At 36.5% G+C, this 26940-nt stretch overlaps 1 protein-coding gene across 5 annotated transcripts; it reads left to right on the plus strand.

Annotated features, from left to right (window-relative positions):
- The first annotated feature begins 618 nt into the window (after positions 1-618).
- LOC135222684 (translin-associated factor X-interacting protein 1-like) lies at positions 619-22887 on the plus strand. 5 transcript variants are annotated; one of them, XM_064260862.1, is made up of 17 exons: positions 619-749; positions 1789-1933; positions 3466-3618; positions 6014-6184; positions 7101-7253; positions 8248-8331; positions 8690-8758; positions 9082-9185; positions 9704-9879; positions 10951-11044; positions 11754-11894; positions 13480-13650; positions 15934-16012; positions 18396-18512; positions 21173-21325; positions 21771-21936; positions 22361-22887. In XM_064260862.1, the coding sequence occupies exons 2-17, from the start codon at positions 1862-1864 to the stop codon at positions 22501-22503; spliced, it is 2046 nt and encodes a 681-aa protein (XP_064116932.1). In that variant the 5' UTR covers positions 619-749; positions 1789-1861; the 3' UTR covers positions 22504-22887. The 5 variants fall into 5 exon arrangements, with proteins under 5 accessions (XP_064116932.1, XP_064116936.1, XP_064116933.1 ...); XM_064260863.1 differs by having other exon boundaries at positions 687-749; positions 1784-1933; XM_064260864.1 differs by having other exon boundaries at positions 713-778; positions 1784-1933.
- The last annotated feature ends 4053 nt before the right edge of the window (positions 22888-26940 follow it).

Consider the following 26940-nt stretch of genomic DNA (forward strand, 5'->3'; position numbering starts at 1 on the left):
TATATAGAATATATATATATACATATATACATATAATATATAATATATATACATAATATAGATATATAATATATATACATATATATATATATATATATATATATATATATATATTATATATATATTATACAAATATACATATCATATATATGTATATATATAATATATATATATACAGATTATATATATATATATATATATATATATATAATATATTTATATATATATATATATATATATATCATATAATATATATATACATATTATACATCTATATAATATATATATACATTATATATATATATATATATATATATATATATATATATATATATTACATATACATACATCATACATATAATACATGACATACATACACATACATATATATATATATATATACTATATATATATATATATATATATATATATATATATAATCGTGTAACTTGGCATTTACGAAAATATTGGTGGCGCAGTTGTTAGAATTGATCGCCTTAACAAAAGAAAGCACTAAAACAGAAGAAGCACCGCCTGCGCTTCCTTTCACAAGGAGAGCGCACTTTGTTGAAGAAACATCGTGACCTACACCCGACCCAACGATAACATCAAGGGTGTTTGTACAACAAATAGCCACCCGCCCCCAGCCTCCCCTTCCCTTCCTTCCTTTTGGCCATGCGCATGTACTGTGATCCAAGCTAGCTCGCAGTCAGGGAAGGCGCTGGTTCTCACACATTGTCTGAAAAAGCGTCAGTTTTACCATGAAAAGTTTTCTGTGGTGAAGAAGAATGTTAACTTCGACTTATATCAGCTTTTCAGAAACACTCCTGCCATCAAATAGTTTCAGTGTCTCTTTTTGTTAAAAAAAAAAATGAATACTGTAGTCAAGGTCCAAAGACCAACTAATTACACCAGGGCTACTTAAGAAGTGACGAATTTGTTAGGTTCACAAAGTGATGAAAAGGAATTTTTTTTTTAAATTCTGGTTACTGTTATACTGATTAACACGATACGGAAAAATAATCAGCGTTGATTGTTCTCCAGGATTCATTGACACTGAAAGTTAATTTACGTGATTTATGTGGTAGACAAACATACGAGAAAATGCTTGGTTAAGGAAAAAAGGATAAATCACTTTTCCTTGCATTTTTAAAGTGCAATCTTGGCAACGTAGGATAACTTCAGTGCGTTAATCACCAGAAGCATAAAAAAAAACTCCCGTATAAATCTACTATATATAAATCTACTATGAGTGTAAAGCTGTTGACGAAATATTTCATATATATGATTCTGGCTTATAAATTTTCCGTGTGCTATTCATTGTCAATGAATACACACACACACACACACACACACACACACACACACACACACATATATATATATATATATATATATATATATATATATATATATATATATATATATATATATATATATATATATATATAATATTATACAAGTGTTCAAAGATTATACTTCGATATATCTATTACATATATGTAGTATATCTTAAGTTCTTCAAATGAATTGAAAGTGTATTTCGAATAATAATAATAATAATAATAATAATAATAATAATAATAATAATAATAATAATAATAATAATAATAATAAATAATAATAATAATAATAACAACAGGCATCTGAAGACCTACACTTTAATGTCTACATCTATGGCCAACGAACCAGAAAAAATTTACTAAAGATATTTTTCGATCGTTCCAAATAAAAATAAAACACAAAATTCCTATTGAGCTTATAAGCACAATCTTCATCCCAGAACAGAAGAATGCGAGAAAACGCTAAAGAATAAAATCAACAGCAACGCCACTTATCTTCTATAACATCACTCTACTTCATGGAGAGAAACGCAACCAGGACGAAGACGACAAAGGAGATTCGTCTCATGAAATGTGAAGACGTTATTAAGGTAAAGAGAGAATTAAGAATTTCATTAAAAAATTTGCTTCAGGAATCTCAATCTTATAGAATATTTTTACTGAATGACTGAAGCCAACAAAGTTAAAGCGGGAACCAATGAATATTCGAACCAGGCATCTAAATAGCGTTCGGTGTCAAGCAAGGGACATTGCAGGCCACAGGCAAGGGCGCCCCATCCATGCTGTTTGCAGGGAGATAAGTTGAGCAAACTTTGGGGAACGACATCATCGATTTTCTCGTTAGCATCAGCCGACGGTTTCCATTTTCGTAAACACAGTTCCCTTATCTATTGCGAAGTAATGAGATGTCGTTCGCTATCGCGTTCAACCCACGAGAAAGGTTGACTTCTCCCTTAAAGTCTAACTTCTCCCTTAAAGTCTAATGAACTGATGTTTGTCATCCCGTTCGGCAATTATTTGGGCTTGAAAAAGGGCTTGGGGAGATCTTTCCAGAGTCTATCAATTATTGAAAAATTGAATTTTATGCTTTGGGGAAATAATATCCCTTCAGGTGACAGATCACTATTTTTTTCAATAGAGGAGAAATATACGGCAATATTACCCGACGATAACTAGATAAAACTGGATATTCTGAAAATAGGTGCAAATCGATTTTACAAACGCCAAAAATGTATTCCTAAAATGTACAGTTGCGCATTGTTTTGGACAGTTTCTTTGCATAATTTACTCATTTTGCTTTTTGAGAGAGAGAGGAGAGAGAGAGAGAGAGAGAGAGAGAGAGAGAGAGAATAGTGTAATAGTGTAAAACTCCCTGTACAGTAAGGACAATAGGCCCAATTACAGGTTTAATCAATTAAAGATCCACAACTAAAAATATCTTGAGCCAGAATGATTTTTTTTGAACAATGCATACAGAACCTATCCATTTTCAATATCAAACAGCATTCTGCGATTCATTTTTCAACTACGTAGATATTGGCTATCTTTATAAAATGACGAGTTCAAACAAACTTTGACACTAACGCTTGTAGTTCCTGTAACTAATTGTTTGGTGGTTTAAACATACACATTAGGAATTCTTGGGTACAAAGCAGAGGAAGGGAATGAAAGCAAAGTGACCATCTTATTGTGCAAACATATTTCTCCCAGAGAGACGTTTTAATTGGATCACGAACGTCAATAACCTCATTTTTAATTTCTTTCGAACTGTGTTCTATGAAGGTCTGCGAATAAATCCCTAAAAAAACTACCGCAGAAGAGAATGAAATCCTTTTACCATGAATGAAGTACACTTTGTCAAGAGGTTAGGAGAATTAGGGAAATGGAAAGAACGACTACAAGGAGACGACTGGGGCAAAGCTCACTCCCTCAATTTTTCTTGACTTACAAGAGCTACAACGAATACAAATTATTTCTTGTGTTTGGTTAATCTCAAAAAGCTTAATGACGGCAATCCTCAGAGAAGTCTGTCAAGAGCCTGCAAATACTACTACTACTACTATTATTAATATTCTCATTCTCACCATTATCGTTCCTAATCTTGATCTCGTTACTCAAACAGAGAGGGGCGACAGGGTCAGCTCAGCGATCGACTCCAAATGCCCTTTTGACACTTGAAGCCGATCTCCGGTCTATGTTACGCCAGACATTTTGTCATCCTCAGACTTCCCAGAATCACCTTGCGAGCCTTTTCAAAGCTATGGATACCGCCGAGGTAGGTTGGTTACACAGGAAACGCTATTTATTCACTTGTCTCCTCCCTATATTTAGTCCTTTTAATAGTTCACGTTTATATATATATATATATATATATATATATATATATATATATATATATATATATATATATTACACACACACACACACACATATATATATATATATATATATATATATATATATATATATATATATATATATATAATATTACACACACACACACACACACACACACACACACACACATATATATATATATATATATATATATATATATATATATATACACACATATATATATATATGATAGATAGATAGATACAGAAATCACAAGAACATGTGATGTTAACATTCAGAGTACTCACGCATGCGCAGGACTATATAATGCCATTCAATCAATTTTTGGCCTCACCTAAAGAGCATCAAAGAAGAAAGATAGGCTTCATATTATCAACTGATGTGTACAAGGGGAAATGATGCAGCAATTCAAATGCCCATTTGACAGCTTCTGACACTGGTGCCTGCTTTTGTGTGAACAAGGAGCACTGTCTGTACACCTAACTGTAGCTTTCCCGTGCATGCAATCTTTACTGTGTTCTTCATATATTGCAACTGTTGTTTAAGAGTGTCCTTTAATGATACGACTCTGCCAAGCTGTTTATTATATCATCCTCAAAACCCCAAAATATGGACGCTCATTTTGCTGACGGACATCATTATGTGTTTCTGGGGAGTGGAGATCCGACTTGTTTTCATTCCTTCCTTTGAATATTTAATTCAGGTTTAAAGTGGCTGAATTTTTGTTTTCTCTTCGGCTACTGATCTCCATTTGAAACTATCTAGACCAGCCTGGAAAAGTTAAAAGTGCCCTGGAAGTTCTTACGCCTTCAAAGTTTTGTTCTGGTACACATATTGCGGGAGGCTTAGTCATCCTCTACTTGTCGAGTCGAAGAATTATTCGTTGCCTATATATAGTCATTCATAACTATATATAGGCAATGAATAGCATCCACAAGTTTGTTACTGATCAATGGCTTAGAACGTTGCACTTAAGACAGTGGTCCTTATCCTTTTCATGACCACGCCTCCTCTAAGAGTAGGTCCTTTCTTTCACGCGGCCCCCCTCCCCTCTCCTCGCATCCATGAGTAAACTTCCTTACCAGATTTGAAAGAAAAAAAGAGAAAGCGAAGGGTTTCGATGGATAGGTAGGGAGGTCAATAATTACAAATCATGGTAAGCTTAACGAGCCTAACTAGAGTAGTAGATACGAAAGTAACATTATAAGGCGATACTTTTGCATTTTTTCATAAACTTCTGAATATTAGTTCCTCACTCTTATTAAGAGAATAACGAATATAATTAGAGATTTTTGTTTGATTTTTTTCCCAGGGATCTCGCCTCCCCTCGAAATTGCTGACGCCCCCCTAGGGGTCGCGCCGCCCCCCAGGTTAAGAACCACTGACTGAAGATCATCATTCGTGGTGTCACACCGCTTGAATTAAGGAGCCCAGGCTCAATCCAAAGATAGTTAAGGGATTTCACAAGTAACCTGACCAGTTTCCACTGAATATCCTGGGATCATATCCTTCTTTTGCAAATAATTGATAATGGGAGATCTTCTCTTTTCATTTATACAGTTTGAAAACTTGCTTTTATCTGCTGACTTCCAAAGGCCTTCATCTGTAACGTAACAAAGGCAGTCAGCAGAGTTCTCGTGAATGTCACTTGATGAGCTGTAGCATACTGTCAACCACAACTAAGTTTTAGTTACCCTTTCTCCCAGTCAGGATCCAGAACTTTTTGAATTACCTCGTGTAATGTGCGTATATCTACCTATCTATCTATATATAACTATATAAATATATATATATATATATATAATTACATAATTACTTATATCCTTTTGTGTGCAAATACAGTCACTTTACGTTATTTTTTCTAAATTTTTGCCAATTATCTAACTATCCCATCTTGTTAATTTAAGTGTTCATGTAAATATTAAGATAATATTTTCGAAGACGAGACCCAACATTTACGCTTTAACTATGAACAACTAGTCTCCCATAAAAAAAATTACACCCACTTGAAATTCCAATTTTTTTTTTCTGAAAAACTAAATACGAGTAATTTGAAGAAGAAGAAGCATCAGGTAAAATTGGCCAAAAATGAAAACTAATATCTCTACTGAAAAAAGTATTCCTACTCGTCCAGTTTTATGGACGACACCAGAAATCTGAGGAATAGAATCTATTGTGACAAGAATTCAAAATGAATTCTTCGACTGTGTATCGAGAGAGAATCCAATACTTTTGCTACTGCATTTAAAATTTGGATTATATCTTCCCGAATAATGATAATTTAATGCTTACGTAGTACCTCTTATATTCAGCAACCTACGACGGGCGACGGAGATCGTGTCATGATGGTCGTCGAAGCTACTTTAGTCCAGCTGGTACAGATGGTGCGACCTTACAACACCTTGCTCGCCCTCATTCACCACGGCTATCACCACATCCTGCACCACCTTCAGGCATACGTCAGAAAGCTGAAGATAACCGAGGTTCTGCGACTGATTTCATATTCTGATATTCACGCTGTCAAAAGTTCTTCTGCATCATAGATTGGCTGGTCTTTCAAATAGTTTTTTTTTTTATATAAGCTCTTATACCTTTTGTTTTGCTAAAAAGAAAGTCTTTCAAACTATTCTCTATATAAGTAGTCATACCTTTTTTTTTGCTATAAAAAAAGCCTTTCAAACCATTCTCTGTAAAAGCGGTCATACCTTTTGTTTTGCTAAAAAAAAAAAAAAAAAAAAAAAAAAAAAAAAAAAAAAAAAAAAAAAAAAAAAAATAAAAAAAAAAAAAAAAAAAAAAAAAAAAAAAAAAAAAAAAAAGGGAGCCTTACAAACAATTCTCTATATAAGCGGTTATACTTTTTGTTTTGCTAAAACAAATCTTACAAACCATTCTCTATATAAGCGATCATACCTTTTGTTTTGCTATAAAAAAGCATTTCAAACCATTCTCTGTATAAGCGGTCATAGCTTTTGTATAAGCAGTCATACCTTTTGTTTTGCTATAAAAAAAAAGCCTTTCAACCCATTCTCTGAATAAGCTGTCATACCTTTTGTTTTACTTAAAAAAAAAAAAAAAAAAAGTTAAAAAAAAAAAAAAAACAGCCCTTTCAAACCATTCTCTATATAAGCGGTCATACCTTTTGTTTTGCTATAAAAAAAAAACCTTTCAAACCATTCTATATAAGCTGTTATAACCTTTGTTTTGCTTAATAAAAGACAAAATACTTATATAAACTGTTATAAGGAATTGCTTATGAAAGAATCAAGTACCTATTTTCTCCAGGGGGTCGTTGTACCTTATAAGAAAATCCATTATCTGGATGAGAGCTAAGTGGGAACTGAAAACGTCTCAACCTTCCAAAGGCTCCTGCACTGATATGTTTGCATTCTTTCACTTTAGCTGATGCTTGACAAAACTGACAACCCTTATGGGAAAATGAGAGCTGAGGAACTTTGTCGCTTGAGAGAACTGGAATCCCTCACTAGTGAGCTGTCTACTGAACTTGAAAATGTTGCGAGTCAGAGAGACTATCTCAAAGAACAACTGTCGAAGGTAATATAAACTTGCCTGTTAACGGGACTTCCTATACTCGGTTTTTTTTTTCCATCTGTCCACCTGCCTGTGGTGCTCGCGCATGGTAACACTGCGTCCCGGGCTTTGAATAGTTACGCTATGTGTAAGTTTTAGGTGAATAAAAGGATATCTGGGTGTACATTTGCAACTGAAAAATATTTTAATAATTTACTGTATGCGAATTACACCGTTAATATTCGATTAAAACAATTTTCAGTTGCAATTTACACAAATGTCCTTTTATTTACCTAAAACTTACACATAGCGTAACTATTTAAAGCATGGGATGCAGTGTTACCATGCACGAGCACCACAGGCGGGTGGACAGATGGAAAAAACCGAGTATAATTTGTAGAAATGTCACATCTAATTGGAAAAGGTAAATTTATTCCGATATTTTCAGAAATGATATTTAGAAAATATGCAAATTTATTACGTCCAATCCTGACAAAATCTTTGTCTTAAAGAGGTAATCGCGCAAAAATAAAGTAAAATGAAAGACAGCCATGTACACAAGATGAAATGGCATTTTCTGAATAAACCCATGCCATAACACTATGCAAAGCACCGAGTACCTCTAAATTTAAATGTATATTCATTTTTGTATAAAAGATAATGAAATGATGCGCTGATCCATTTGGATATGACATACAAATAAAAGACCTGGTTAGCATTATGCAGTAATTATTTCGAGGCAATCCCAGCCAGGTATTTCAGCCATTCTGAAAACAAATTCTAGATAAAACAAGAGAAGAAATCTGAGACAGATGTTCATTATTTCAAAGCTGTTATTGTCTAGTTAGTTACTTGAATTGCTTTCCTATATTAATAAGATTCAATATGGACGTTGCATCAATGCCTTCAGAGATTTTGTACAGGTTATATTCGTTGGAATCTCCACCTCATTCTTAATATTAATTGAGGAAATAAGCTATGAAATTGCAATACGCCACTAATGAGAGAATTCCATCAGGCGGAGGGAGCCTTCGAGGAGGAACATCAGAAAGCAGTTTGCATGGCTGAGGAAAAGAAGAAACTGGAAGCCCATTTTCTTGAGGTCAGTGTTGTGGAAGTTTCTTAATTTATTTTTTATTCCTCATCTTTTGGTCCTCGAGTTGTACGTTTAAGATTTGAAAGTGGTACAAACAGCAACCGTTCGAGCTTGCTAACTAATTGCACGCACATCATGAGTAGTAATATCTGGAGCCATTTATTTAATGTATAAGACCCTTCTCTCGGATTCTGTGTGCTGGAGCAGTAAATCTCTAATGCGATTACCTAGCTGCACATGAGAGCAATGTCTTTTTATATTACATCACATGATTCTGGGATTAAGTTCCTTTACATTTTTTAAATATACTGTAATTAGGATCCAATTTTTTAAGGAGACTATTGAGTTGCAAATAACCTTTCAGAATTCAGCAAGTTGGGGATATGTGTTGGAAAGCTTTTATTTCAAGTCTCCCTGGGAAGAAGGCCTTTTTGTAAGTAACTGATGTACAAAAGAACAACTGTAAGGGTTGACAGCTGGTTTACATTCTGAAATTCTAACCTTGGAGAACACAACTTTTCCAAAGTTATGCGAGACCCTAATTCCCTCCAATATCTTTTCATTATTTGATTTATAATCCAAGTTGACTTTCCTTCCAAGACTGCATTGTAGTGAATGAACAACAGTACACGATAACGAAATTAAGTTAATATTTCTCAGACTAGAACTACAAAATTATGATATCTGTGTGACAAACACGTAGATTAGCTTGTGTACTTCACTGTTCTGAGTTTATTAACAAAATTACTCCAACAGGCTAAAGTAGAAGCAGGCGGGCTGAAGAAGAAATTAGAAAATTATTTAGGTGAAGGTCCAGGAAGTGACCCACTGCTGTTAAAAATCGCACTCAGTAAATGTAGGTACGTTGTTTATTTCTAATACTATATTATGACTTTGAGTTTCTGCATGTCATGCTTTACGGTTCATTCTCATGATTAATGTGTCAATTGACTATGTAAAAATATCTAGTAGAGTATTTTCATTACATTTTTTCATTATGCTGCCAGACAGCTAAAAAGTTGAAATATGACAGAATTACCCATTTTATCAAATAATGACATAACACACATGCACACGCACGTACACACACACACACAACTAAATGATTCTCCTTCGGTTAAACATATATGAAAATATATTAATTTCGAGGTAGAGCGAATTAGATATTAAAGGACATTTTTAGCCGCGTATATATATATATATATATATATATATATATATATATATATATATATATATATACATAAAAACATTCAGACAACACAAGTCATGCGAATTTCTTTATAGGAATTAAGTTCCGAGGAGACCTCTTTTATAAACATACTTCAACTCGCATTGTTATACTGCCACATCTTCTCAACTCGTATTCTCACACCAGGGAGGAACTGGCTTCCAAGGCACGCCTCCTACAGGACATGGAAAGACAGTATCGGGAGGTGGTCCCGAGGGCCGATTTCGATCGTCAGCAGCGTCGCCTGAATTCGCTCACCGCATCGCACAAGCAACTGAGCCACGTTCACGAGATGCTCAAAGAGCAACACGAAACGCTTCTGTGTGAGTTCTTTACGATTCTGCACGATTGCCGTCATATCCTGGTTCTTCTTTTTTTAATAGTTCGATTGTGTTTCCTTCTTTTGCTAATGTAATTCGTCATAAATTTTAAATCACTGCCGTTTTGTGAATGTTCGATTTTGACACGAACAGCAAAAATTCACGGATGTGTACTACATTTGAAATTAAGAATACTATATAAAGTTTGGAAATTGAAAACATAAAAAGATGCAAATTTAAAGCCAAATCTTTTCCTAATAGGCAAAGTCTATTAAAAAATAACATACCAGTAAGTGATAGTACTGGCTTAAAATATTTTAAGAATTAGAATAATAATAATAAAAAAACCGCTATCAAAACTTTAATAGTTTCCCCTCACTCGACATTGCAAAGATTCTAGCTGTAACAAGAAGCAAAAAATTAGTATTATTATTATTATTACTGTTGTTGTTGATGATGATGTTGTTGTTGTTGATAATGTTAGTAGCTGAAAATACAGCTAAGAACAGTCAGTCTCTGGCTTGCAGGGAACTGTGAATTCCATTACAAGAAGAATAGTGTTTGCGGCGATGTACAGTGAAGGTAAGCCACTTAAACATAGAAAACCCGTCAAACGCACAAGTTATTGCTGTCAAAAAATGTACGTCCACACAATACCGCACACACTTAAAATAAATTGGCATGTTTAAGAATCACAAGAAATTAAACTTAACTACAAGTTGCTGTCTTGGCTCTATGGGATGTTACTGCTTAGTATGTAACATTGTAAAGAAGAAAAAAATGAAAGTTTACTTATAACTAACCTTTAAAAAGGAAGCAAAGACTCATGGAACTGAAATGCAATTAAAATTTGAAGACCATCCATTTCTTCAACTATTCCCCGCATACTTATCAATTTGACTTGGTACATTTAGCCTTGTGACTCGGTCTATTTACCCCAGGGTTAAGCAAGGCTTCCAAGCGGCAATAATGATCAGCCATGGATGCAATCTAAAGCTATCTTACATATACTACTGACCATCTCGTTCGTGCTCTCTTTCTCACAGCGGAATTTAACACTCGATTCCTTTGCAGCTTCTTATGAACAGGTCGTAACTGAAAGGGACGGGTTAAGTGAGGAAAATCAAGCACTCAGAAGGGCAGCCACACCCAGACCTGAATGGAACAGGTATGCAAAAATGCAATGGTTCTCTCTCTCTCTCTCTCTTATTCATCAGAGGAAAATTGACACATTAACAGAAAAGTCGAACGGAATAAAACGGGCTGAAGTCCTTGTTTGAATATGATTAAAGTGTCTTATTTGCAATAAAATTTCGAGAGAAGTTCTACTCTAATGCTTTCTTGTTAGTACTATTTACACAGTGCTGCTCTCATGATAAGAATTAAGTATGTTTCTAATAACTAAAAAAAGAACAGAAACATTCATATCTACGTAAAATATTTTCAATTTCTCTCTGATCACCCTACCAAAGTCTATTTTCGATGTAAGCTCCACTTACGTCAAAAATATGTTTTGTGTCCCAACGGATAAATAATTAAATACATATACTTGGTTGCGTGTGTGTGTGTGTAAATTAGCTCGTAGCTTTATAGTAAGACTGAATATCACGAATGAAATCAACGGGGTACGAGAGCACCATCCACTCTAAGACCCAAATTGCACCGCTTTCTGCCTTTTACGTTTCATCCATTCCCTTTAGTCGCTGCTCTCTGCTCAACTTCTTCGACTTTGCCTAGTTCCAATATTCTCATCTCCCAAAATCTTGAGACAAATCCAGTGTCAGTCTAGAAACGAACACCAACGATCGCTCTAAGCTACTAGTATGGCACTAAGCCCTCTCCAAGAGACGATAACTTTCAGGAGTTCCGCTCTGCAGGGTCGCCGAGTACATAGAAGGCGGCATCAGCCGGTGGCGCGAGCTGTCCTTCGGCAAGACGAGCGACCAAACGGTGGACGTCCTGATATCCGAACTCACTGGTTCACAACTCACAACCACCAGTGAGTTCATCGATTGCAAGGTGAGGAGACGTTTTCTCGCTGAATAAATTCGTATCGTTACTAGGGAGAGGAAATATTCCGAGATTAGTGTAGTGTGACAGTTTCTTTTTGAGGATCTACTTCTCTGCAGGAATATTTTTCAGCCTCGCTTGAACCAGATGAAGTTAGTTCTCAGGAATCAATTAGTTACTTGACATGCTGATTTAAACGAAGATTAGAATGCTTGCTTTCTGGAGTACTTACTTTTCGACTGCCTAAATCCAGTCAAACTTTAGCTTAAAACTTCATTTTTTAAATTTATGAGTTACAACGTACTCTCACGCAGAAACAAAGGAATGAATGTGTGACTGAAATAATCATATATACGGTAAACTCGATATAATTCACTTTAAAATTAGGGACAGAAATTTTTTTCACAAAGTAAACAAACGCGTATACCTTTACCTTCATCAAGAAAACGCTAATTGGAAAACCATAAGCGTAAATAAATACAAAAAATCTTACTTCCCAGGACCATAGCACGATTTTATTAAAGTTTATTTTGTTTTTATTTGGTTTAACACGAACCAGATATCGACGTATCGAGATTACTCAATTGGTCTCTTAAACTTCCATTCTAGAGAACCTACCATCAAATTCCTTTGGTAACTTTTCGCCCCAAGATGTACATACTGAACCTAAGCTATTAAAAGATGCGAATGAATGTGCAGTTTTTTTACTATTTCTGGAGTAGTATTAAAGGTCCCCTTCGTATGTCATCAATACCTAAAGTTAGAAAAAGGTTTCCTGATAATTTGGCCCAAGATTCAGGGAAATATTAACCCCTTATTATCAACAGTGGCATAACAATACGTCACAAATATGGCATGACATCATCTATTTCATGATCACACTTACGAAAGACTGCTATGAATTCTATGAAATCGTCCAGAACGAGAGAAATGACAAAATAATATCATTCCAAATAAAATTCTTCACTGGTAAACATAAAAAAATCCAAGTTAAGAAAACACTTTAAAAGCATATTGTTATAAAGAAAACACACGATAATATATATATATAGATATATATATATATATATCCATACTATTTTATCCTAACCATATATATATATATATATATATATATATATTATATCTATATATATATATATATATATAAGATAAAATATATGAATATATATATATAATATATATATGATATATATATATATATATATATATATTTATAACTATATTATGTGAATATATATATTATATATATATATATATATATATACTATATATATATGAATATACATATATATATATATATATATATATATATATATATATATATGAATATATACTATATATATATATATCATATATATGATATATTATATATATATATATATATATATATATATATATATATATATATATATATACGTATATATATAACACTATTTTCTCAACAGAGAAAAGTAACCTGTGATGTCAAAGTATAACAATTAAGTAAAATCATCTGATAAAAGGTCCTGGAGCCGGGAAACAAATGAAATACAAACTTCCATTATTATATTCACGCCATTCAGAGTAACCCACTAAGATTCTCCGTTCCAGGGGGAACGAGCCAGGTGTGCCAGCTTACCTGAGATACGACGGGAGCGTCAGAAACCGTCGCCTCGGGAAGAGGGACCTGATGCTGATCGTTGATGACATCTGGAGCATCAAGAGGAAGTTGTGCAACAAGGATCCGATGGAACACTTTGTGGATCAGTACTTCAAAGAAAGGTACGGAGACACTCCTTGGCGCTGTATACCCTACAACAGAACGGATGAGTTACCCGGACCAATTACGGGACACTGGACAGATTCCGGTACTACCCGACAGACTGACTGGCTAAATTTTACTAAGTGGCGTCCAAGAATTATGATGATTTGAATACAGAATTTAGGCCAAAGGCCAAGCAGTGGGACCTATGAGGTCATTCAGCGCTGAAATGGAAATTGGCAGTAAAAGGTTTGAAAGTTGTAACTGGAGGAAAACCTCGCAGCTGCACTATGAATCAAGTGTTAGGAGAGCTCTGGTGGAGAGTAAGATGAACAAAGAGGATATGAAAGGAGGTACTACAGCAAAAGGAACGAAAGTAGTTGCAGCTAAGGGCCGAAGGCACGCTGCAAGGAACCTCAAGTAATGCCTATAGTGCACCACATGAGGTCCACTGACGGCATTAACCTCCTACGGGGTACAAGAATTATGGTCATCAGTGCTCGATGTTAATATTCAATAAATGCATGAGGAAAATTGACGAACCGGTAACCATCGAATGTGCTTGATTCACACTGCAAAGGGTGATTGGTCGTACTATTTGCCTTTATCCCTAATAGAAAGTCTCAAGCTGATAAACCCATGAACTGATTAGTTATAGCAGTACTAACAACATATTCCATAAAAACACGGCAACTACTACATTCCAAAAGTTGATAATTTTAAAGGATGCTATTCAAACTCCTCTGAATGCACGAACTCACTAAAATGAGTTTAGCATTACAAAAAGACACAAGCTATTTTTCGAATTCTTATGTGAATCCGAAGCTAAGTCACGTGGTTTGGCAGAGATATTCTGAGTATGGCTCTCAGAAAATGTTCCGTCTGTAGGATCAGGGACAAACTTCTTCCCTCTCCGGTTGTAATTCCAAGGATTAGAAATCAACTACGATTGTTAAAGGAGTTACTCGTTTGACAAGTCGGTTACCTGCTCGACTACTGATCTCAGGGTCCGGGTTCGATTCCCCGCTCTGCCAATGCGGAATCAGAGAAATTTATTTCTGGTGATAGAAATTAATTTCTCGAAGTGGTTCGGATCCCACAATAAACTGTAGGTCCCGTTGCTAAGTAACCCATTGGTTCCTAGCCACGTAAAAGTATCTAATCCTTCGGGCCAGCCCTAGGAAAGCTGTTAATCAGCTCAGTGGTCTTGTTAAAACTAAGATACTCTTAACTTTTCGACGGATCTTTAATCTCGATACAAAGCATATAAGATGTCTTACCGAAGTGCGACCATCACTAGTTTGTTTGTTTATTTCTCCTTCACATTTAGACACACAAAGAGATCAATAGAATTCAGGCTAAAAGCCAAGCGCTTGGACCTATGAGGTCATTCAGCGCTGGAATGGAAGGGTGTAACAGGAGGAAAACCTCGCAGCTGCACTATGAATCAATTGTCAGAGGAGTGTGGAAAGGAAAATGGAAGAAAGAGAATATGAACGAAGGTTCAGTAAAAGGAATGAAAAAGGTTGCAGCTAGGGGCGAAGGGACGTTGCAAAGAAGCTTAAGTTAAGTATATCTTAGTTTAACTAGACCACTGAGCTGATTAACAGCTCTCCTAGGGCTGGCCCGAAGGATTAGATATTTTTACGTGGCTAGGAACCAATTGGTTACCTAGCAACGGGACCTACAGCTTATTGTGGAATCCGAACCACATTACATCGAGAAGGGAATTTCTATCACCAGAAATAAACTCCTCTGATTTCGCGTTGGCCGAGCCGAGAATCGAACTCGGACCGCAAAGAAGCTTAAATAATGCCTATAGTGCATCACGTGAGGTGCACTGACGGAGCTAACCCATTACGGGGTTCTTCACATTTAGCTGTTTGTTTTGTTCGTATGGAGTTTTTACGTTGCATGGAACCACGACGAGAGTGAACTTCTATCACCAAAACTATACATCTCTCACCCCTCAGTGGAATGCCCGAGAATCAAACTCACGGCCACCGAGGTGGCACGCCACATACCGACCACGCCACTTTGGCGCTCTTCACATTTAGGCACCTAAAAACTAAAATTCAAATAGATTTACTTAGAAGGAAACTATATTTGAAACGGACAAAAATTCGTATAAAAATGGTAGTCCAAAACGTCACCAAATTATTTTTGAGATCAGTTTCTGAGCGCATCAGCTACGACCCTTTTCGACCTTATTAATCCCACTGTAGTATAGCAGGGTCGGCCGCTCGAGTCTACTTTCTCCATCTACGATCCTATCCTCACTAAACTTTGTGTTTACATTCTAGGTATCACTTGGAAGAGGTAAGAGCCGAATGGTGCTATTCCTTGGCCGATGGCTGTCAAAGGCTGGCACACGAAGAACAGGTAAATTTTGGTTTTGTAGTTAAAATTTACTTTCATTTCCGAGAATTGTTGTAATGCAATGAGAATAAGATGAATAAAAACGCTGAGAGAGAGAGAGAGAGAGAGGAGAGAGAGAGAGAGAGAGAGAGAGAGAGAGATTCATCTCGACCTTGAAATGATATATTGCAAAAAATACAAACATACCAAGCAGAGTAATGAATACAAATATGACTTTTTCTATTATTCGCCACACTTCAACGCGGTGCTAACGAACAAAGAAATTTAAAACAAATACTAATAATATAAACTTTCAGGTATTCAACTGCTTCATTTGTATTATTATTATATATTGCTACTTTCAAAATGCATATATTCCCTCTTAGACTGTATGAAATGTTATGTTAGAATTGTGCAAAATTTTTTCAGATTCCTAGATAGCTTAGAGATAGGGATGTTTTAAAATGTGTGTCCAGATTTCACATAACATAATGTAAAAGAAATATATATATATTGTAGAATGTAAAAAGAGAGAGATTTTCTTTGTCCGTTCGAAACTACGATTGTTCCCTTTTATGTCAACACTGTGAGATTGGAGGGTCTGCGAGATCCGTTTGCTTTCCTAATCTGTCAATGCGTTTGATAAGCGAGCTCAGATCTTCACTTATGTTTAATGAATTTGTCATCGTATGTAATAAGCCTTCCGCTCCGTGTCGTTTCGAGACGAATACTTGTCTTTTTTTTGAACAGACTGGTCTTGTACATGTATGTCTTTGTCAAAGCCACGTGCAGTTACACATTTTGTGAGTGAAGTTGCGTAAGATTTCGAAGCTTCTAGAAGAATTATTGTCTCAAAACGTTTTGTCATCTCCTCTGTCCAGTTTCCGCAAGGGAAGAGAATTCATTATATCCTAGAACCGCGAGGCGTTAACATCTCCCTCTCTCTCTCTCTCTCCCGCGACATCCTTGAGATTATATTAGCGTAACGTAAATTGGTCACTCGTAACTTAGAATTTCATATCTGATATTTTCCTTTCTTAGAGTTTGTTTAGTGTTATTTAGTGTTTTTTTATGGAAATCTGAACAAACATTGTTTCGTAACGGCGCCTGGTGGTTTTTTGGTAAAGAGAAACAAGCCTGCAGCAAAGAAAGAAGTTTGGATATACCAATGTAAAGTGTGTTTATATTTTTATTAGTTTGCAACTCAATAATTTCACGATAGGAACAATGTGGTTAACTAATAACTGATAGGAACAGTGGTTAACTAATAACAGATGGTTACGAAGGTTTGGTAAAAACTGATGGTTACAATGTTTTGAGTGAAAAAGAGTTTACACTTTTTACACATTGCATATTTTTGTGGTTGTTCCATTGTTTGTGCACTTGTTCATTTTCTTATTGAAGTGTGCCTTTTTATTTTATATTTTCATTTGCATTCACAGTTTAATTGACTTAGTTATTTTCATTGCTTAATCATTGCACATTTAATTAAATTTAACATTTGTGAATTAATTTGCATTTACTTAGAATTCTTTTCAAGTTTTATTATTGTTTAGCACTTGTGAATTAATTTCAAATTTTCAATTATTGCCTAACACTTTTGAATTTCAATTGAATTAATTTTCCTGAATTTTGTGATAAATTAATTTTGATTTAATTTTACTTAATTTAATTCAAGAATTAAATTAAACTTTACTTTGTTTTCAAGTAACAGTAATTTTTCCTGATACTGTGAATTTCACTTATAAATGTTGAATTTAATAATAAATTTTTGTATTTAAAATTTTTATTTTTAAGTTTTTTATAATACTTCATTTCTAACCAGTATATTTGCATTTGATTATATTGATGTTAGGTAGAAACATAGAGTGGTAATTGATTTGCTTTCCTTCAATTTACTTGAAGTGACTTAGAACCAGGGAAGTACTTAAGACTTCTGAAATCAGGGAAATACTTAGATTTTTAAAGTTGTTGATGGAGTGATGCCCTTTGATTAATTTAATTACTTACAAGATTACCTTACACCTGTTTTGATGAACTTAGTGATGTTTTCTGCATACTGGTAAGTGTTAAGGGATCACTGTTGCCTTTAGAGTATTCAGTCGTTTAGTACCTGTTATGAGGGTTCAGGTGTCTGGCTTTTGGTGAGGTAATAATTGATGAATAGTAACCAGATACTTGGCACTTCGCAACAATATGAAGTGACATAACCTTTCAATATCCTTCCACTTCTCGATCATTAATCGTCCCTCATGTCTCTTGACTAACTTCAAATCTTAAACATACTCTTAAAAATTTAAGTCAGTAACAGTATACCTAAACTGCGTTGCCACACAATTTACGCTAGGATAGTGATGACCATCTGCTGGAACTAATGAAAGAATTTATTATCTTGAATGAATTACAGATTGGATTATTTTGGGGCATTTTATGTGGCCAAGTACAGGAGCAAGTTTACCACTATCAAGTCGACATCGTCAACAATTTATACAACATACTGAAATCCAAGGACTCATCGGAAAAGGTGTGCATTTTTTCCTACAGTAAACCTCACCCCTTTTTGAGTTACCCGAAGGGAGATCGATCTCAGGTCTCTTGCTCCATGCTTATGAATATTAAAAAAAACTTATCGCGAACCTGGCTGAGCCCTTGAATCCAACTCCAAAGGCGACAAAATATTTATTAGCGACAATAAATTATGCTATATTGACGTAGATGAGAATGCTTTTAAAAACTAAGAGAAAATGGTTGATTTTTGTATACTTTCATTTCTATATAATTGTAATCTAATGCTTTGGAATACTATCTGAAAACCTAACCCGAATCAAACCTTTGCAACACATTACGGTAGAAATGTTATAATGCGTCTATTTCTTACAAAGCTACAAGAGGAGTTCCGCTGTGTATAATGCTAAGGTCACACATTCACGTATCAACGCACGCACGCCCACGCATGAGCGGAGAAAGTTGGTAGTTGGCAACAGCTCACGTCAGTAAACCGTAAATGTAACGTAAAACACACGTAAAATCGTAAACGTACGGCGACGTGTCGTCCGGGTGCTAAGCTCCCGCCCATAGGGCGCCGTAGCCCACTCCAGTTTTGAAATGTTCAAAACAGTCGTGGGTGGTCACGCCAAATGTCTCCTGACGTAAGCTCCAGGCCATTGCACGTGGGAGGCCACGGTGGGACTGCTGCGGGGGTAAGCGCTAGGGTCACCTGCATTGTTCGCCGTCGTTGTTTTTCTTTCCGCCGCGAAGCACGTGGGCCTCCTAATTGCGCTGTAGCCTACGGCGACCGATTCACACATTTACAACCCTGTACGACATGGCAACGCTGTAGCGTGGTATATGAAGGGGTCAGGTCGGCGCCCTCGGGTCATCTGTTGGAAAATCAACTTGAAAATATGGCCACAGGATTATCCTCCAAGGACCTGACGGTCTCAGTTATTTCTTTCATTGACAATGGCGGATTTGGAATAATCCTTCAGCACTGGCTCCTAATACGATTTCACTTTCTCCTGACTTTTGTTTTGACCGCTATCATTCAATCAAACAATGAATTGGAATCTGTCAGAGGGATACAGGGTAATCCCAGGCTCTATTCCCAAGGTAGTATTCCAGCGTTCCGGTACACAAATCTCAACCAGAAATCAACAACCGGGTCATTTTCGTCAACAGGATCCGGCTCTACCGCCTATCGTCGTCTGTCACACCTGCTCCAGTAAGAAATTAATTTATGATTAGCAACGCAGGAACAGTAGAGGAGTTGGGGGCCTGGTGTTATTGGTAAGGTTTCTTTAGGCCATGAATAATCCCGGGTTGGACGAGTACTTATATGGACCCATGCAGTGCGAACCATTTGTGTGGGAGCATGACTAATGGCTTCATAGCCCAGGGGCTGTTTCTCTGTGTCTCAGGTGGCTGATCACGATTCAGAATATGGAGACAAGGTTTCAATAAAAGGCGAGTGGGAAATGGATAACGAATATAAAAATACTGGGGAAATTTCTGACGAAGACAATTGTTAGGATGTCTAGTAGTCCTTTTTGAAATAACCTTTACTGCTTAAGCCAAAAATAACAAAAGACTTCACTTGTAGACAGCAAACATATAGTATAATCTGCTAGAATAACTTTCACACAGACACACGCACACGAACACTTTCCCGGTAACACGGTATTCTCAGATTATGGAAGTGTCGAAGATATTTATTTCTTCTGAATAGCAGTCTTACAATAATGGTGTAACAAATAATGTAAATATCTAAGAGGAATTCTATATACATCTAAAAAAATATTATCTTGAATAGGTAGAATTCCTATTTATTTTTAAGAATGTTTGATAAGTTATTAGATGTTATTCTATATCGCTTAAAAATATAAATCGCCCATAGTCAACAGTTTTTATAAGTCTAAGTGTATGTCTGAGTGGTAAATCGAAGCAAGACAATTCTAGTGCTAATCTTATATAAGAGCTCCCAAAGCGTTCATAAATCATAATTCCTAAAACTACGTATTGTATTCCTTGTCGACTGGTTACTTGGTTATTGCTATAAATATTCATTCAGAAATGGGGTTAATATATAATCAGTGATGTGCTCATTTACAACCATTATTCTAATTGCGTCTACTGAAATGTTTTGTTGTACAATTAGAAAGTATATATCTTGGTAAATCCTTAAACTCTCTCTCTCTCTCTCTCTCTCGCTCTCTCTCTCTCTCTCTCTTCTCTCAATGATATAAATCTCGATTTTGTGTGCATATATAATTTTCAACTGTAATATTCAGCTGTGTTGTAGATGTCTTTCGCGGATTCAAACAGTATAAAAATAAAAAAATAAATAGAACTGTAGTAATGTGCTCATACCCCTGGCAACAGCACAGCCCCACAACGGTGGGCGTGGTCTTGACGTGAAGTTGATCGGCGTAAGTTCCAGGTAGACGTCCGACCTTGCTTTCTTTGCGCGTACATTTGCGGCGCAATTTACGTCGCTGGCTTTACGTTCCGGTAGCCCGTGTCCTGTTTACCAGCTGTTCAAGGTCATTTCACCGCGATGATGCCCAAGATCCACATACGTGGGCATACGCCGTCGTGATACGTTGAATGTGTGACCCCAGCATAACAGCGCTGTACCGGTCAAGAATTCCACAAACTATCTAATTGTACTGTCTCGATGTACTTCAGGACTTGATCAATCGCTCAACGTTCCTCGAATGCATCAAGGAAGTATTTCCTTTGAAGACAGATGACCACATTCAGGTTCTGATGGACATTGCAGCCAGGGCGGCATCGTTGAAAGACCCTTCTTTCATCAAGTACCATAACTTATTCCCGCAGGTAAGTGATACCTTAGGTAATATGAGCTATCAGTTGGTCGGAAAATCGCATTGGACTTCCTGACAAAATCAGGGGTTGGTATGGAAAACATCAATCAGTGAGCTTATTTTTCCAAACGATTTCACATTATCGAAAGTATTACACACAACCCATTTACGGTATTTTGGCATTTCAAGTTACTGACGAAGGAACATCTATGAAAATTGCCCTTTACTAAAAACTGAGTAGCTTACTGCAGCTCTTTCATAATGCAGAGACAGACGGGAGTGGCAATCAAATGCTCTTGCCTAACCCAGGACGGGTGGAGAAAGGAAAGCGGCTGTTGTAAATTTTGATAGGAATAGGACAACAGAAGCAAGCAAAGCGAATTCATAACTTGACAGTGAAAGGCAAAACAATAAATGACGTGAAAACTGAAATAACTAGACACAACTCTCTGTAACAGGGAAGTGGCACTGAGAGAACTACGTTGGTGAACGAGATCGTCCAGCAAGCCAGAGATGAACAAGACGTCTACATCCAAGAAGTATTAGACGAGCTGGGTTACGCAGCCATGGATGTCGCAGTCCACGAACTTAGCCGAGCTCTTACTATTGTGGATCCTCGGATAGGTTAGTAATCTTCCTACCAAGATTACATTCCATGCAGTGGTTCCCGAAACGACTAACATAGCCCATGTCACTTCCAGAGGAAATTTTGATTAGTGCCTCTGATGATTCGTCCATATTTACATGTTGAACATATCCTCTAAATTTCTAAAATTTCTAATGCTACGGCTATGATAGCTAAGAAATGTTGTGGTTTAATTCCGTGCAATGGTTCATGAAATCATTAACCAGGCCTATATCACTCTGACAGATGATTTTTTCACTAGTGTCTTGCGAGTTCAAAAATTTCTAGTACAAAAGATTCGTCGGCAATTATATATTGAAACTTTCCTCTATAATATTGCTAAGAATATGACAGCTAAGTCAGCAACTGGGAAATAATAAATAATATTATATCACAGTCAATATAACCGTTCCTCTTTTCCAGAGCAACGTGACCTGGATGCCTACCTGGAGTGGGTCTTCAACACGACTAGGGACCAGCTCAAGAAGACTCCACCCATCCCTCTGCCCCTGCTGGCTGCAAGGCTGCAAACTGGTCACATTGTGAGGGTTGGCGCCAAGACTTAAAGAAGCAGATTCCATGTCTCACGACCTACCTATGAGAAATATTAGATACATATGATACTCCAAAGATGTCGTCTCCCTTATAGTTACGGGCCCCCCTCCCCCATGACTATCCAACAAGTAAATAGTAATTATCATCACCAAACTATCGAGTTAGATGGAAATCTTGGAAGGATTGTAGAAGGGACAGGGACCAAGGAACCTGAAGCAGTGGCCAAGGTCTAGACCTAGGCACTTGCTATGTATTTGTACATTTCAGTTTGTTTCCGTTACTTCAGTACCTTAACTGTAGGTAAATTCGATGTTTTAGTGACCAAGTCCACAGAATATAAACGAACGGTATAAAAAAAAAGTGTGTTATTTGTGAAATATACCCATACTTTGGAACTTTTATTTATTCATTTATTTTTTTCTTTTTTCCTTTTTTAATGTTACTGTGGATTTCAAGGAAGTACGACACTGAGCTTATTTGCACCACTGGACTCCACTCGAAAGACTGGGATTTATATCTGTGAAACACGTTTCCATGTGTTTATTATATATATATATATATATATATAATATATATATATATATATATATATATATATATATTATGTGTTTGTGTATATGTATGTGTGCGCATGTGCATGTATATCAAATTACAAAATGTGTAACCAATTTTTTTTTGGGGGGTTGGTAAACCCCTCATGGAAAAGCATCCACACAATTACCTGGATAATCAGTGAACGAAACTGGAATGTGATTTCCTTCACCTATCCACAAAGGTATCGATGCAAAAGAAGTCCTGACATCTATCAAAGTTTAAGAACGCAGATTTAGCTATTCTTGAAAAGTGCATGTGCTCACTGAGACTGACATTGATGAAGGTGTACGTTTATCATTAATTGTTGGTTCGAAATATATGATAGTAAATTAATCTTGCTCGATAATCCCCATCCCCTTACAGCTCTCTCTCTCTCTCTCTCTCTCTCTCTCTCTCTCTCTCTCTCTCTCAGACGAGGACCCTTTTGGCTACTTTTTACTAACTTGTTTAAAAATTCAAATAAGTGAATTTTACTTTTTAAATATGCTAAGTAGAACTCACTTCTTAACATGCTATGCAAAAGATAATAAAATTACGCTATTGGTAGCAAAATCGTATTCTAGCTCTCCCTTAGTATAAAAGCAATGTGGAGGGGTAGTGGAGGGAGGAAGGGTATTGGAGCAGGGGTAGTGGGGGGGAGGAGGGGTAGTGGGGGAGGATGGGGAGGGGGGAGGGGAGGGGGAGGAGGAGGAGGGGGAGGGGAGGAGGGGAGGAGGAGGAGAGTGAAGCGGAATCACAGAAGCTAACAGTTAATCCTAACGGACTAGAGCACATGGTGCAAAATGACGCACACAAAATCACCATAAAATTCCTAATAACATTTATATGGATAATTCAGTAGAGAGATCTTATAATTTCTGATCGAACACATAGATTTGTAGGATGAGATTTCCTGGCTGTGGATGGCTTAACGCAACACATCTAAGTTTGTAAGCCAAATAGTTTACACATGACTGAACTAGCAAAATTAAGTACGAGTACACACACACTGAGATTCAAGACATTAAATATTTTAGGGTCATACTGTAAGGTAATTTCAAGTTAAAAAATAATAACGCTATATACCATGCTGAAATAACCACTCTATGACAGGAATTAGGACCTTATGCAAGAATGACAAGACTTCAATCATAAAAGCATTGCTACGGGTGAATCGAATAAGCAGTTCATAAGAACGGGGAAGGGGGGCTCAAGGAATACGACAATTGGTAGTTTCAATCTTTCAAACATCAGAAGCACAAGACTTTCTGCATCATGTGTACGCGTGCATTGTTTTCATAAGAAAGACGTACACTGAGCACTGTTAAGATATAGCGATGTTACCCATTTACGCTGAAACAAAATGAATCGTTTTCTACATAGTTTCTTCAGCCGTTTTCTTTAACATCTTGCATCAATCCAGCACAGTATATGGAAACGTGAAATAACGTTTACATAATAACTAGTATACTAGCTTACAACACTATAGGGGTTTAGGTTTGAGCTGACAGATCAAAGTCTTACGTTTTCAACGTTTATGATCAAAGGTAAGTGTGGGTCTTCAAATGTAAGAATGATCGGTGTATTTTAGACTTTGTGTTCCTGCCATACATTTTTTGGAAACATTAAAATTTCTTCATTGACATCATAAAGGTTTTTTGCTGATTAAATTTCGTCCCTCTCTTACAGCTAAAATTTCAATGGGTATTAAATTCAACATCGAATCTGAAGGAACATCGGAGAGCTAGAAGCCTTCAAAATACGCCTGAGTCGTCAACGCGAGACCCATCCTGATTTTGGGTCGACTGATAAGACCAACTGCAAAAACTATCTGCAGTAGCCCGACGCAGTTAACTAGACTATGAAAGAGGAAGTTCTCGTAGGGTAAAAAAATTTCAAGAATATGACCATCAAGAGCCTCCAGTAGAAGCTTTCACACGCACAATTTTGTCCGGCATAGCTACTCTGCATGTTCCAGAAAAGTAAGAGGAATCGCCATATAAGAACTGATCCCTGAATATATCAGAGTATATCCACTGGCCATCGAGCCCTCGCTGGTGGCATCTTTTACCAGATGTGCTCTACCAACTCGGCCAACTACCAGTATTATGAGTTGAATATAGAATTAAGGCCAAAGGCCAACTTCAGCGCTGGAATTGAAAGTGACAGTAAAAGGTTTGAAAGGTGTAACAGGAGGAAAACCTCAAAGCAGTTGCACTATTAATCAAGTGTTAGGAGAGGTTGGGAAATAAGATGCAGAAATGGAATATGAAAGAAGGTGGTTGCAGCTAGGGGCCGAAGGCACGCTGCACAGAACCTTAAGTAATACCTACAGTGCACCGCTTGAGGTCCCCTGACAGCACTTCTATACCCCTTACGGAGAGCCACCAGTATAAAACAAGGTCAACTTCCACATATCCAAACTTCCTTAATATGAGGAACTGAAAAGTTGGAAGGGGGAAGTGACAGGTGGGGCCACTAGAGAGTTAGGGTGGGCGATCACCCAACTGTTACCCATTGTAAGGTGATGGTCCTTAAAGAATGCAAAGGTCGTCAACAAAAGTCGAAAGCTGAAAGAATTTCCTGCAGTTCCTCCATGATTTGAAAGTTTGGGCTGTTGGAAGTTAAGATGGGGAGAAAGGTAATAAGATATGAAGGAGGCTGAAACAATACTGAGACTAAGGAGAAGAGAGAGAGGGGCATTTTGAATTAAGGTGGGGGGGGGGGGGGGAGTGGGGGAACGATTTTCTCCTACTTCGAGAGCCTTTTTGCCTCTCACATGGCTACAACACGTAACGAAAAGTTTCCCGTTGAAGTCATGTGACTTCGTCACGGCATTCTCCCATCAAGGAGGCCAAGTCGGTCGTTCAGCGCCTCCTTTTATTTAAGACTTTAAGGAATCAAGGAGCTTTAGGCTTTTCTTTATGGGCATAAATACAATAAATAATGTATATGTAAATATAATTCGTAAAAAATGTTGGCATCTCTTATATGTCCAATGTTATCTACGTCAATATTGTCAATGAACATATCTGGAATATGCTTTCCACTAAATGGTATTTATTCCTTAAAGGTCACACTAATCACAATGTACCAAAATGTACTACTACTACTACTACTACTAAAGAGAGAGAGAGAGAGAGGAGAGAGAGAGAGAGAGAGAGAGAGAAACAGCTCCTCCTAAAATGAAATTAAGGGTTCATATTGAGTATTTACTAAGAAGTGTCAGATTGACTTCAAACATTCTGTTAGGCTACGTCGTCAGCCTCTCTAGAAGCCTATTTATCCTCGACTCTTATAGTTTTCGCTTACCCGGGGAGTAAGCCTACAAACTACTTTATTGCTGTTGTTTTTGGGGGTTTAGGAAAGGTCTGAAAAAGGTATTTCACGACGAGTAAAAGGTACAGGAATTTTAGGATAGGATATCTATGATTTATTTATTGGGATGAAAATTTTAAAAAATCAATTATGTGCATGTTAAACAGTATAGAAAATTTGTTGTTAATAACATATAATGTATTTATTTTTTCGTTGGTGAAACAACGGGCTATCTGACCGTACATTTTAGCACGTTTTAATTTATTTGATATACTGAATTTAGAGGCTATATTCCCGTTCATTTATTTTGTATTTCCACTTATAACTGAGCCTTAACGAATGTGTTTAATTTGTCTCCTTTTTATTTGATCCTTGTTGTTAATTGGTTGGCGTGACGACCATTTTCATGAATTTTCTTCTATGACAATGGGGGATTATTAAAATTCGAAATTTGCGTGTTGTTATTTTATGAATATGACATGTACCAAGCCCAGCCACTATTGCCTGATTTGGAATATCATTGCAGACTGCACTTGATAAATTCCAGAATGGTAGAC

This window comes from Macrobrachium nipponense, chromosome 8, assembly GCF_015104395.2.
Source record: "Macrobrachium nipponense isolate FS-2020 chromosome 8, ASM1510439v2, whole genome shotgun sequence".
Lineage (NCBI taxonomy): Eukaryota > Metazoa > Arthropoda > Malacostraca > Decapoda > Palaemonidae > Macrobrachium > Macrobrachium nipponense.

Excerpts from the sequence above, each read along its gene's own strand:
- LOC135222684 (XM_064260862.1), top strand. The coding sequence starts at position 1,862 with ATGGAGAGAAACGCAACCAGGACGAAGACGACAAAGGAGATTCGTCTC. Across the intron at positions 3,619-6,013 it reads AAGCTATGGATACCGCCGAG|CAACCTACGACGGGCGACGG; the intron begins GTAGGTTGGTTA and ends TCTTATATTCAG. Across the intron at positions 8,759-9,081 it reads CCTGGGAAGAAGGCCTTTTT|GCTAAAGTAGAAGCAGGCGG; the intron begins GTAAGTAACTGA and ends TTACTCCAACAG.